Below are 14580 nucleotides of genomic sequence, written 5' to 3' on the forward strand. Positions count from 1 at the left end.
GTTTTTTGTTTGTTTTGTTTCTTTAATATGGGTTAGAACATATGGGCAACTAACCATAAACCTCTGACCTATACTTCCTTTTGATTATAGAGTATCTTCATCTGGTTGAACTATACACCTAACAATTTTTTTCCCTAAACTCAATTTTGTGGTTGAGCTTATTAAATCTAAACCTTTGATAATAAATAAGTGAGAAGTCACAAAACATATTCCTGAGGGATTTTCGTGTTTCATCCATTTGCAGTTTCCACTGATGGTTCTAAACATGTGATGTAAAAACAGAGGAATAAGTTTCGTCACTGAGCCTTGAAAAGAAAATAATTCTAGTGTGGCCATTTTCAATCGAAATTTGAAGAGAAGGAGCAGGGCCACCAGCCGCTCTAACTAATGGCTCTCATCATCCTACTGGTCCATCTCAAAGCACTTGCTTTCAACATAAAGCAGAGAGAACCAAGACTTTCTCTCTGTGCACCTTATTGGTGTTCTTACTTGTTCTCTTAATCCTGTTGAAGCCTTGTACTTTAGGTATATAGAAAAGCTCCTGATTTGAATTCTGCAAAAATTCAGAATGCAAAATGAGGATGAGGTTCTTTAGTACTCAGATTTTGTTACTCAGTATGCAGTTAGCTCAATGTTCAGTATAATTTTTCCTATTTCTGTCTTGTCAAGAGACAAGAAAGAACAACAGGTCAATATCATGACTGTGTGCTTTTGCTATTGATATTATACTTATGTATATTTCTATAGACCTTACCAGGAAGCCTCTGAAAAATTGCAAAATATGAGCTCTGTGTCAGAGTACAATTCCTGTCTTTTACTGAGATAGAGAACTATCTAGGCAGATATATTACTTTTGAGATAGTGTTGCTTTGTTTTCTTTGTTGTTGTTTTTATCATTTCCAGTTTGAACTTTGATCTTAAGAGTGAAAGTTCAGCCCAACGATTTGTCCATTTTCATTTATTCTCTCCTGTGCCAACTCTCCCTTCTCTGCACCTCCCTCTCCCCAGCTAGTTGCACTTTTCCTGGAAGTAAACAGTAGATGTTACATATATTAACACTGTGTTCCATACAGCGCATTTGGGTGCGCTCTCTGTGCAATTCCCTAGCAGTCATAAATTAATTAAAAGTAGACAGGAACCACAGAAAAAGAAAGTTCTCCCTTTTTCTCTCCCTCCCCCCTTTCTTTTTCTACGGGTAAATAGCTAGTTCCTTTGTTCCGGGCTGCACGATTTCATTTCTGCCATTATTGTCCTCATTGTTCTCTGAAACAGGAGGGGTCTGGGCCAGGAGCAGCAAGGTCTCAGCTAATGACGGGAAGTCTTTAAAGTTTGCGCTGCATTTCATCTTCTCTGTGGGAGTTTTAGGACGTATCCAGTGTTTGATCCCCACCGCGCAACTTTGCTTCTAGTTAATTAACAGATCCCCCATTACACACTCTCATCTAGAAGCACATGGGAGGCCTATTGGGAGGTAATTCAAGGCCAATCTGAGTGATGGCAAGAATTAGAGAAATCAGTAGTTTTAGGGCTAATGTTCAGGAAATAGAGATGTCCCATTTTAGAGATCTCATTTGAAATTTTTGATTATTTTTCTTTCTGTTTTTTAAAAAAAGAACAAGATAAGGGAATTGATTGGTCCACACAGTCTAACCATGACTCTTCAGGGCAGTTTGAACTTAGAACTCTTTATGACTTCATAGGAAAAAAAAAAAAAAAAAGGAAAAAGACAATACTAAGAGATACAGCAATGCTAGCAAGCACTTTGGTCTCCATTTTATTGTTAGCAGTTTTTTGTTTTTTGTTTTTTTTGTTTTTTCATGCCCAGTGGAAAATTAGTTGGGTCACAACTGTCCACAGCAACTTTTCCAGGACACATGAGGCAGAATCGCTGGCAGGAACATCTCAGTCGTGGCTCATTTTACAGTCAAGGCTAAATCATACTTTGTTCTTGTGTGGCTGCTTTGGTTCCAAAGGTGTCAAAGTGATTTACAGATAACAAACAGTAGCTTCAGTATTAGGATCCCTTTCCCTTCTAGCCTCTTTCCAGATGAATGTTGCCAAATAAAACAAATTTATCCAAAGTTGGAAGTTGGCCTGTGAGTGCGGGGATAGAGCCCTCGTGTTTCGGTGACTCTGTTTTCCCAGATCACAGGTAGCCAGGGTTTGGTACTATTTGGAAAGGGGCTGCCTTGTTTAATTTCTTACCCTTCTCCAGTTTCCCCAGCCCTATGAGCAATGACCCCCTTTATCTAATGAATTAGGAGCTACTCCTGCCTTGCAATTCTCAGTTCGACACTTGGCAATGAGAATCAAACCGGGGCTATTTAGTGTAGCAGTAAATGGCCCGCCACATTAGCCCCCTGGCATGCTAAGCTATTAGGTTGTTTTACTGTTGTTAAAGTTACATTTGTTAGGTGGAGTCGCTGCCCTTCCACACAAACTCAGCAGTGCCGGATCCTGGCAGAGGCAGCACGTGTACAAGACGTGTGCCATGCAGGGACCCAAACGGCCGGGTGGTGTGGCTGTGCTGCAGATACGAAACATTGCTTCTGTCTGAAAAAGCAGAAGCATGATTCTTAGGATTGCAAAAGAAGAAGAAAGGAAAGGAGACCCCTGGACAATCATGGTTTTTGCCCTTTGCTGTAACTAAACTTATTTCACGGGCTCGATGGACCATTAATTTATGGCAGTTCTTAAGTGAACCACTCATTGTCCTAGTGCCATGGAGAAGGAAGGCCAGGGATGAGAGACCTTAAAGAAGCTGGTGTGGCGCGCTGAGCTGGGCAGAACCCCGAGGAACCCGGAGATTAGCATGGGGATGAATGGGGGGTCTTCAGGGCGCTTCACTGGTGGTGTGTACGTGTGTGTGCCTACATGTGTACATGTGTGCGTGCCTATGTGCGTGTGTGTGTGTGTGTGTGTGTGTGTGTGAGAGAGAGAGAGAGAGAGAGAGAGAGAATATTTCTGCAAAGAAAGGAAAATGCCAGTACTATATAGCTCCATGCAGCCAGCTTGCAGGGCTGAGTTGGCATTTGGTAACTTGGTAGCGGCTGCCAGTGTGTGTGTGGTGGGAGAAGAGGGAATAGACAACAAGAAAAACACATAGAGCTTAAAAAAAGATGTAAAATGATTCACTTCATGCCATATGGACAAAAATGTTGTCACAAAAATAAGGCCAAAAAATAGTGCCAGGTTAGACTTTTAGTTCAAAAACATATGTATAATCATCCCCATGAACATGAATTTTAATTAGTATTTTGATAGAGAGAAACCAGATATTTTTTTAACCTGCTCTGTTCTTGTTTTCTGTTCCTCTCCCAGTTTTAGCCTCCATTAAACATTCATATACTGTATGTTTTGTGTCTGTATGAGGAAAAGCCTTATCCCTGGATTGGTGGGAACGCAAACATCTTGGTTTTCTGTGGCATACAACATATCTTCCCAGTGGAGCTCACAAGCAGAAACTTATTGCTGGGAAATCTAGAGCTCTCTCTGAGCCCTGGGTGCACCAGGAAGGAAGGAAGCCATATGCCTTTTCCTTTTGTCAATGGAGACGTCTGCACCCTTTTGCTTCCCCCGATCTACTCTTCACACCCATCCACATCTCCTCTTCCTGGGATGCCTTTTAAAATGGAAACAAGTGTAGTCTGTACACATATTACTATGTGACAGGGCAGTTTTAGAGAAAAATGGATAAGACTATCATTACAGAAACTTTTAAAAATGGAACACATAACATACTGATAAATAAACTTAATAAACGCTCACATTTTATTCATTAGTTTTATTCTGCCTATCTCTGAAAAGGATTTGAGATGGCATCACTTGTCAGAAGATACTGTGCTGAATCATCTTCCCCTTAGCAAAGCTCTTTCCCACCTTAAATAAGGTGCTTCGATTAATGCCCTACACATGATAATGAGATGCTGATACAGTGAAATGCTTCTATTAGCGATAATTTTTCTGCTTAGGGGGTCACCCACACCCCAGGCTTTTTTTCTTCTCCTAGAGGAATACAGAGAAATCAGATACTTGAATTAAAATGATACAATGGAATAAAAAATCTGGCATTAAAAATCAGTCCAGTCTTGGTGCAACAGTATTCATCTATTTCATATTCTTTTTCCTTAAAGATTTTTATTTATTTATTTGAGAGAGAGAGAGAGCGAGAGCGAGGGCAGGCAGAGGCAGAGGGAGAGGGAGAGACTCTGAAGCAGACTCCTCACTGGGCACAGAGCCCAATGCGGGGATCCATCCTAGGACCTTGAGATCGTGACCAGAGCAGGAACCAAGTCAGATGCTTACCCAACTGTGCCACCCAGGCACCCCTGCCTATTTTATAGTCTTTATTAGAATCCTCAAGCTTGCCTCTGAGTGTTAGCTGTACTTCATTCTACCCCAAGGGCAAGGGTAAAACCAACATTAGCCTTATGAAAGGTAAATTTTACTGTGTTTTTGGGGTCTCTCAGGGGTTTCTCAGACTTTTATTTTTCGGGCAAACACTAACACAGCCATTCCTTTTTCCTTTCTTCTTTTTCTTCCCTGAGGAAACTCTGGCCCCTTCAGCGAGATTATAGCGAGACACCTCATAAGCACTTGCTGAGTACACCCTCTTGGTGTTGGTAGCTTTCTCTGGGCTTGTTGAACCTCTACCCTTCCTCCAAGCCATTAAGCATCATTCCTGTAGCATTCACGACAGCAGCAGGGAGTGTGCTATTGGATACTTGGTGATCTCAAGCCACAAACCGAGATCCACGTCTATGCGTTACATTGGGACTACTGCAAAGATGGCTTTTGAATTACGTGTAGGTTGCCTTGTTTGGGGAAGAGTAGGAAAGGTGTTGCTAAATACACCTGCCTACTTTCAGAACTGCAACTCAGATTTCTATTTTCTGAAAACTTTTTCCAAGCTTTTGTGTCAGATTGGATTACAGTAGATTCATTCATTCATTCATTTAATCACTATTTACAGGCCCTTAATATGAGTCCTAAATTTAAAGAAAGTTCAGGGTTGTTCCTTGCCACAGAGATGTTTGTTCATAGGCAAATATTTCCTGGCTCTTATGTTTTTCGGACTTTTTGTGGGTTTCGGTTAGTTTAAGTCTCAAAAACGTCTTGTGAAAGAAAGAAAAATATTTAAAATTTCTAAAACTCATTTTTCCTTTCTGAGTATCAACCAAGACTATTTCATAATTGCTTTTTCTCCTAGAGATTTATATTCAAGACTAGAAATAAATTTGAGCTCCAGTGAAAACATCAAAGGTAATTCAGACTTCCCAGTTCTACTCCTCTTCCATATCAGAAATGTTGAGGCAACTGACAACCAGAGTAGACTCAGTGAACCTCCCTACCCACCAGTGATTTTCCAGGAATTGTATGAGGATTTTAAAAATACTCATGGATGTTATTAATTATAAAATTATTTGCAACTTCAAAATACTGTGAATAACCTAAATTCCTATCCATAAAAGACTTACTGAATAAACAAAAGCATGTCTGTGTAGTGAAGAATCATGCAGTTATAAGAGATAAAGAGGAAGATCTCTGGGCAGTATTTTGGAGACATTTCCAGGATGTGTTATTAGTGAAAAATTTAAAACCTTCAAGGACTCCACTTTTCTGTACTTTACTCATAGTATGTAGTATGCTATATTCTGCACAAGAAAGAGGGACAAATAAGAATAAATAAATGATTGTTGTTTTTTTTTTTTGGAAAGGAATATAGGAGGGATAAGCCAGAATTAATAAAAATAATTACATGTAATGTGTGGATGAGAATGAATAGAAGGATAGGGATGGAAGTCTCCTCAGAGTTACCTTTATATATAGTTTTAACTTTGGACCATGCAAATACTGTATATATTTGAAAAATGAAAATTAACCAACAAAGAATAGGAAAATATCTGTGATGTTTGATACTAACATTGATGGAAAGCTGAATGATAATTGTTGTTGGTACTTTGGACTGATAGTCTACTAAAGAACAAATAGGAAATGAAGGGGAGGCACTTAAGAGATTGATACCAACTGAATTGTATCTATTAACTTGTACTTTCCCATTAAATGTATTCCTTAATTATTAGTTTTCTTTCATTTCTACAGCTAACAAGAATTGCTTCTTCCTCTCCTGGATATTAGTCCTTTTGAAAGGAAAGGACAATAAATGAAACTATTAATAGTTTTCTCTATTTTGGCAATAATTTGAGCCACTGATGTGATTTTATGTCATGCATTCTCAGGAGAGGACCATGCACAATCAGTGCATACTCTGCCAGTTTTTGAGTCTTCATAATTATTAAAAATATACATTATAGGAAATATCACTTGCCTCCTAAACCACATTGTTTTTTCTTCTTCTTTCTATTTACTAGAAAAATAATACCAATAATGTACCACTTTCTACTAATACATAACCATCTCCTTGAAGGTGTAACATGCTTTTGGAGTTGACCCTTCTGGAGGCAAGAAGGTCATAATTATTAAAATTATTGTAAGAAAATGAAACATGACTATGATAAGGTTCAATAATTGTCAATTTATTCAACTAATGGGTTTTCCAGTGACTCAAAATGTTAAAATTGTGAAGTTTTCCCTAACTTCTGCTCTAGATGAGTGCTTCAGCATGGTTGTATATATCTCTTTTGTAAAACAAAGATGTGCAGGTGTACATTATTTAGAAACTGGTTTTAGGAGCTCCTGGGAGACTCAGTTGGTTAAGCAGCCGACTCTTGATTTGAAGGCCATGAAATGGAGTCCAGCATCGGGCTCTGTGCTGAGCACGGAGCCTGCTTCAAATTCTTTCTCTCCCTCCCCCTCTGCCTCTCCCCCACCTCTACGACAATATATTTGTTTGTATTAGACCTACTTTATACAATCTGGGGGGATGGGGAAGCCCCACAATTTTGATGACAGGTAAGGTATGCCTGTCATTCTCAACTTTTGACCCTGCTGTTGCTGTTCACTTGAGGGAAGCAAAGTGAATCATGAGGTTTACTTTCTTCATCTGTGTAGAATTTGTGGTCAGTTTAATAAAAGTTTATTGGCACCAACTTTGTGTCTAGCAATTGAATAATTTCTTTTACTCAATGACCTTCTACTTAAGTAGGCAAAGTTTCATAGAATTTCACAGAGTGCCAGCAGTCTGAGAATTACGCACACGGCATGGATAGAAAGCCAGAAGATGCCTAGAGCGATGTATAGTGAGGACCCTGTGTGTTTCTAATGAGAACAAAAGGATTTTGCTAAACCTAAATAGCCTCTGTTTAGTTATAAGTCAGTGATCACGATATTAAAGAAAGTTGTACTATTACACATATGAGTGCTTTTCATCATGCAGTGACATAGTGGAAAAAAATAACCAAGTAGAAACATCAGTTCCCCATATCAAAAGCTATGAAATATAAGTGCTCCCAGCCAAAGAAGGCAAGATCTGGATTTTTTTTTTTTTAAAGGATATATAGAATAAATATGCAACCCTCCTGATAATGTTGGCTGATGAAATGAAATTCACCAACTGTAATTCTGGCACGGAGAGACACACATAGTGCCCGCACACACACACACATACACACACACCCTCAGCATATCCTTAATCATTTGCTATCTTATTTACATTTCATTTGGTAGAGCAAATTCTATCATTTGAACTTTAAAAAAAATGTATTTCACTATTACTTAGGGAAAAATAGGAAATAATGTGATTGGCTTTCAAATAGCTTATTACCATTCAAATACTCTCAAGATAAATTATATTAAAGGAAAAAAAAAAAAGAGAAACCCTGTTTCAGCTTCGGAACCATTCTAAATGGAGACTCCGCTCTAAGTAATCAAAATTGCTTTAGTTGTGCAGAGCGGCATTAAAAGCCTTGTCCACTAATTGAGTGAAGCGTTGCTCCAGGAGCAGTCTTGTCCCCTCATTAGATGATCTTGCAGGCACTGTTTGTCATTCTGAGTTGCCGGGCTCAATCTAACAGTACTGCTGGCTCAAATTAGTGGTAATTCATTATGACACAGTATGTCCTTCTGTGAAACAACAATGGGAAGCCCATGGGGCATCTGTCTGCCACTAGTTCTTCTTTATCACGTTCCTCCCACTTCAGTTCAAGTGACCACCTTTGCATGAACCTTCTAACTTCTTGAGCTGCCTGGTGATTGGAGCTGCACTTTGACTGAAGCCTCCACGTCCCCTCTGCTACCGTTCCAGAGAGGAGGAGGCGGGTGTCAAACCACAGGCCAAGTCGATCTGAAAAATACTGCCGTGTTCTGAAGGAAGCCAAGTGCCCTGGGGTAGGTGTGAGTGTGAGGACTTCTTTTTGAATGTGGATACCACCCTTGTGTCAAATCACAGGAGATGTTAATAGAAGATATTGAGAGAGAATATTCATAAATGTGATATCGATCCAGAGAATGAAACTTCTGATGATAGGAGTTTAGTTATTCAACACATTGAAGGGAAATGTCATGTTTCTATGATGAGCATTGCTGTTCAAAAAATGACCTTTCTACTCATATGAGCAGGTAGAATCCTGTCGCTAGGGAAAAGTTCCAGCAATGATGCAGTTGGATACTTCCTCCTACCAACTCTAGATTGTGTGTTTGTATCAATGAACTCATTGTGTTGATTCAGATCATTTGTTCTGTCTCTGGAAGATTGACTAAATTCAACGGGTAAAGTGTGTCTAAACCATGTCCAGATACATCTTTTCCTCTGAAATTCTTAAATTGCCCACGGATGCAGAAAAGTTTACATTTATTGACTCTGCAGTGTTGGAAGTGGTGGTTCTTAGTCAGTAGAAGGTACAGAACAGTGATGCGCCCACTGTTTTCATAAGGCTGAGCCTAATCTCACTGTAGGACATTTGCTCTGTGCAAAATGGGCTTGGTGGGATTTTAAAAGCATTAAAAACCTGCCTACTTCCACACCATTTATCATTTGAAATTCCACAATTAGACTAATTCCTTTGGATTATATTAAAACAAAAAACCTTTTCTTGACATAATCTGATTGTTTAAACTGGTTAATCCATTACTATTAGTAAATTAGTAATCATTTATTCATTTATCTAATATTTATTTCTGTTAACTCTATCCAACACACCCTAACAAAATCTGTCAGTTCAGTGGTAGTCCCCATTACCCCATTTTACAAAATCCTTCCATAATATGTAGATATATCTGTTTTTACATAGTAGTTCTTAATATGTCTTGACTGAATTCCTGCTTTCTTCCCCAAAACTAGTTCATCCATATTCAGTCTTCACAACTTCAGTGAACGCTACTCCATCCTATTTGCTCATTCCAAACACCTGGGAGTCATCCTTTGATTTCTAGCTTTCACTCACATCCATATTCTGCTCACTGGCAAATCCTGTCGGCAAAAATATATACTCTGAATTTCCCACTACCTTTTTGGCTCAAGATAACACCAACTATTGCCTGGAATATTAACGTAGGCTCTTTAAACCTATCTTCCATCAATTTATAACATAGCTCTGAAAATAAGTGGGGACATTTTTAATTGTCAAAAAGTCTGGGGATAACTACTGACATTTAGAGATGCTGAATGACCCACCATGGGCTCGAGGGTTAGGACAAAGATGAGTTGCCCACCCTAAATACCGGTAGCAACCCCACTGAGAAATGCTGAGCCCATTAAGAACCTAAGTCATGGAATGTTCCACTGTTGTGCAGACCCCTTCAGTGATTGCTAATTTCTCTGAGAATAAAAGCCAGTGTTATTACAGTGGCCTACAAGGCCTTACACAACCCATCCTTGCTGCTCCCTTACTTATCTGATCTCATTTCCTGTTACCTCTCATTCATTTATTGCATTACAGCCGCTCTAAAAAGACAGTCACACCGACGTGCTATTCCCACCACTTGAAATGGTCTTTCCCCAGTGTGCATATCTTACCCCTTCACCTCCTGACTCAACTGCCTTCTTTCTCCGTTACCCAGTTGCAGAGTCTCCGCTCAGAGACCCACAAGCTCTGTTTTGTCTCCAAAGTACAGATCATCATCTAACATATTTTGTTATATTCTTGTCACTCTTTACTTACGAGAGTATACGATGCATGAGAGATTTTTGTGTTTTGTAATTATCACATTGTTTAGAATATCTGCCATAGAGTAGATGCTCAGTAAGTAGTTTGAATGGATGGAGTTAAGCTTATAAAAACCTTAGGCAGTTTCCCATTAAAGAAACGAGAATTTAAAAGCCTAGAGGCTAGTTGATTTGTCAAGATATACATAGCTTAGTAAAGAGAGGGATTTTCACCTGTTCTCATGAACACATTTATTTTTTCATTTACTAAGTATTAAACTCCAGTTTAAGTCAGGTACTGTTCTAGGTGCTAGAGGTAAAGCAAAGAAGAAAATAGGTAAGGTCATAAAACAAACTAATTTTAGAGACGGTAAGTGCTATGCAGGAAATAAAAGGAGGAGGGGGATAGTGACAAGTGGCTGAGGGAGGCCTCCGATTCTTATATTTTTTCTGCTTGTAATCTGACTAACTCATTTACATACTAGTAATAATTGCTTTATTTGATACATTAGCATTTGAAAATGAAGTGAGGAATTAATACATAGACAGGTGTATTTTGAAGAGGTGTATGTAGTCTGTTGGAAAGAAAATGGAGTATCCTGTCAGGTAGTTTTGGGTTTTATATATATATTTTATATATATATATTTTATATAAAATATATATTTTATATATATATAAAATATTTCCTCAGGGTATAATCTCAAAAATAAATTTACATATGAGTATGTGTAAGATTACTGGTATATATGATCCAAATACTTTTTCAAAATATTTGAACCAGTTTCAAGTTTCACTAACCACATATGAAAGTCTCACTTTACCATACCTTTCTAGTATGGGTTTTTATAATAAAAACTTGTGCTAGTTGGTAAAATTCATAATTGGATACTTCCAAATGTATGCTAACTTACCATTTGTGGGTCCCGTGAAATGAGTTCTTCAATATCCCTTGGAGAGTTAGGAAAGACTTCACTTCAGAAGGTTGAATAACAGGGTTGAGTCTTGAGGGGAAGTAGCTAGAGAAGAGTGGAAGAACATGCTCAAGTTGTCCCATGTGTAGTTTGGGAGCAATGAGAACAACTGAGGAACTTATAGTCAAAGTAAGAAAAGAGAATGTAGAGAAGGGCAATAGCTAGAGAAATGGAGGGGAAGAGACAGAGTTTATAGATATTTAAGAGACAAGATGAGCATGATTCAGTGACCAATGACATGTGGAAGGGGAGGGAGAGGAAACTCCCATCAGTCTTATAAGGACTTTTTGATTAAAGAGTTCTAATTTTGTATAAACCAGTCCTTTGTTCAACATTTTGAGTTCAGTTAAATTTAAAAACACCAAATTGCAGTAAAGACTACCCCTATTTGCATAGTAGGTGTAGGTAGGCAACCATTGTTTTGTATTTCAGCATGCTACCCCACCCAAACACGCCCTTTCCTTTGGGAACACTGCTTCTTCATTCTATGCACATGACAAAGGTACATGGTATGGTAAGGTACAGAACTTCTCTCTTCAGGCCATTATGAGTGATAGGAAAAGCCCTAGTTTTTCCATTATGCATTTATGAGTAATCTTCCCTTATGACATTTTGTCTTCCCATTGAATGGTAAATAAAATTTAATCACAATCCTATACATTCTTGCTATGGCATGAAAGATTATAAGAGTGACAAGATGATATAACACTGATTGAGTATCTACAGTAAAACTCAGTGGTACTCAGTGGACTAGGTCCTCTTGCATTTGACATACATTAACTCATTTAATACTACTAACCCCCCTAAGGCATCCATTATTATAATTCTCATTTAAAAGATGAGAAAATGAAGGAACCAAGACATAAAATATCTTTCTGCTGGCCATGAGTAAGTGCTGGGCTAGCCAGACTTAACAAATGTCAGTAGAGGAAATGTGGTATTTTTATTCATTATTTTAAGGAATGATAGTGGGAAGTAAACATCTTTTCCATAATGTTCAACTTGACTTGCAATTATTCAGGCTTTCCTGGGAGCAAACTAAGATTATTGATCTTCTATTTTTTTACTTAATAATCATTTAATTAATGTGCTAATCAACTACATAATACTATTTCCATTTGGTGATAGTGATGATGTTCTGTTTTGTGTATATCTGGTAGGGATCACCTCACATCTTATTTTATCACTGGAAATTCCTACTTTATGATTTCTCACCTTCATTTATTTATACACATTATAATATCTGCTCTACTGTTAATTTCTAAGGTGCAGAATCCACATGTGATTAATCTTCCTAGGCTTCAGAGTAGACCAAAAAAAGAGAAAGTATTGTTTATTTTTGGGTTCTATAAACTCATTGGTTCAATTCATTATTACCTTAAAGATGAGGAAGCTGCAGTTGAGAAAGGTTTTGCCACCTGTAAGTTGAGGCCTAAACTCATAGTCCATTCTAGATAATCCCAAAACACATGTAGTGTATATCTTTGTATTTTATCTTATAATCGATATCTGATGATAAGTCATCAGTAACTTTTTATGGACTAGATGAGAGAATAGGTGGCTGATATTCAGCCATCCCCAACTTAAGGCAATGTGTATACCCACTTTAGAGATTTGAAGGGAACCTTATTTAAATTTCAATAGCGGAAAATAAACATGAATCATTAAACACGTATTAAATAAAGAGATTAACCACTGTATGTTGTATAACTGCAATGGATCAAGCTATTTAATCATATCACTCTTACCATTATGAAATTGGGTAAACATTAAGTAATCTTACAGGATAATGAAGTCTCTATTTTTTAATGAATTCATTTAAATCAAAAGTAAATAGGTAGTATTGGGAAGCTTCAATTTTATGTCACTGAAACCTGATTTTTTTAAAGTATATGTTTCTTCATATATTTACCTAGTTTTGTTTGGCAGCTAAAATTTTATAACCCTCATTCTTAGAGAATTCTAAAATCGGTGAGGTATCCATGTGATTCCCAACTTTCAAAGAATTGTATTCTGAACTATTGCCATAATTTGGATTAATGAGTTTTTCCCTTCACTATCAGTGCTGATAAAGTGACAATTACACTTGGATTGTATTATAATGCTTGAACTCTGTTGAAAGACTAATCTCTGAAGATTAGTTTAAAAGTAGACTATCTTTCTATTTATTGTTGGTTTTTAAACTTGGCCTGGCATTAGTGTTATCTGTCAAGAAATCGTCTATCAAATATAAAATTTATTTTGTATTATCTTAACATGGTTAGATTTTTTTCAAGGCAGATGTGGGTACTTTTCCTTTTTTAAAAATGAGAACACAATTGTATTAATGTGTCTTTGTTTTCTAGTATGTAATTTGTTAAAAACTGCTTGGTTGAGTTATAGTTTATATACTTTACAATCTACTCATTTAAAGTAGCAATTCGCTGTTTTGTAGTAAATTCAAGGACTTGGTCAAAATCATCATAATATAATTTGAGAACTTTTTAATCTCACAAAAACTCTATAGACATTAACAGGTCCTCCCCACTCTAAATCTCTTAACTCTAGGTAACCACTGATATGTCTGTATGTCTCTATAAATTTACCTATTGGAGCATTTCTTATAAATGGAATCATACAATATATGAATATAACAAATGCTCCAGTTAGGTAAATTTGGAGCGCCTGGCTCAGTGGGTTAAGCCTCTACCTCCGGCTCAGGTCATGATCCCAGGGTCATGGGATTGAGCCCTGCATGGGGCTGTCTGCTCAGCAGGGAGCCTACTTCCCCCCCGGCCCCCCGCCTGCCTCTCTGCCTACTTATGATCTCTCTGTCAAATAAATAAATAAAACCTTTAAAAAAAATATGGTATTTTGTTACTGGCTTCTTTCTTTTGGTATCTTTTAAAGGTTCATTCATGTTTTAATATATACTTTATGGTTTATGACTGAATAATACTCCATTGTATGCATATACTTAAATATTGTTTATTCATTCATCAGTTGATGGGCATTTAAATTGTTGCCACATTTCAGCTCTTATAAATAATGCCGCTATAAACACTCACGTACAAGTATTTATACAGACAGACATAGGTTTCGTTTCTTTTGTGTATGTATATAGGGTGGAATTGCTGGGTCATATAGTAACTCTATATTTAACTTTTTAGGAACTGCCAAACTATTTTCCAAAGCACCTGAAAAATTTCACATTCCTACATCTGATGTACATTTGATGTATAATTTCTCTACAATCTCATCAGCACTTATTATTACCTATCTTTTTTTATTAGTCATCCTAGTGGATGTGAGGTGGTATATCATTGTAGCCTTGGCTTGCATTTTCCTAATGGCTAAATAATGTTGAGTATCTTTCATGTGTTAACTGGCCATTTATATATCTTCTCTGGGGAAATGCCTATTTAGATTCTTTGCCCATTTTAATTGGGTTGTTTAACTTTTATTATAAAGTGGAAAGAATTCTTTATATATTTGGGATATAAGTCCTTAGCAGATGTATGGTTTACTAATATTTTCTCTCATTCTGTAGGTTGTCTTTTTACTTTATTCTTTCTTTATTGCTCCCA

General features: G+C 37.3%; 1 protein-coding gene across 6 annotated transcripts in view; it reads left to right on the plus strand.

Moving 5' to 3' along the window:
- SOX5 (SRY-box transcription factor 5) overlaps positions 1-14580 on the plus strand; it is a 958250-nt gene that overhangs the window by 285026 nt on the left and 658644 nt on the right. For 5 of the 6 annotated variants that reach the window (XM_044229411.1, XM_044229413.1, XM_044229414.1 and 2 more), the window contains one exon: positions 5210-5262. The exons of the other annotated variant lie outside the window; for it this stretch is intronic. In XM_044229411.1, the coding sequence (XP_044085346.1) occupies positions 5210-5262 (53 nt within the window). The remainder of the gene's footprint in view (positions 1-5209; positions 5263-14580) is intronic. 6 annotated transcript variants of the gene reach the window in all.

This window comes from Neovison vison, chromosome 12 (genome assembly GCF_020171115.1).
Source record: "Neovison vison isolate M4711 chromosome 12, ASM_NN_V1, whole genome shotgun sequence".
Classification (NCBI taxonomy): domain Eukaryota; kingdom Metazoa; phylum Chordata; class Mammalia; order Carnivora; family Mustelidae; genus Neogale; species Neogale vison.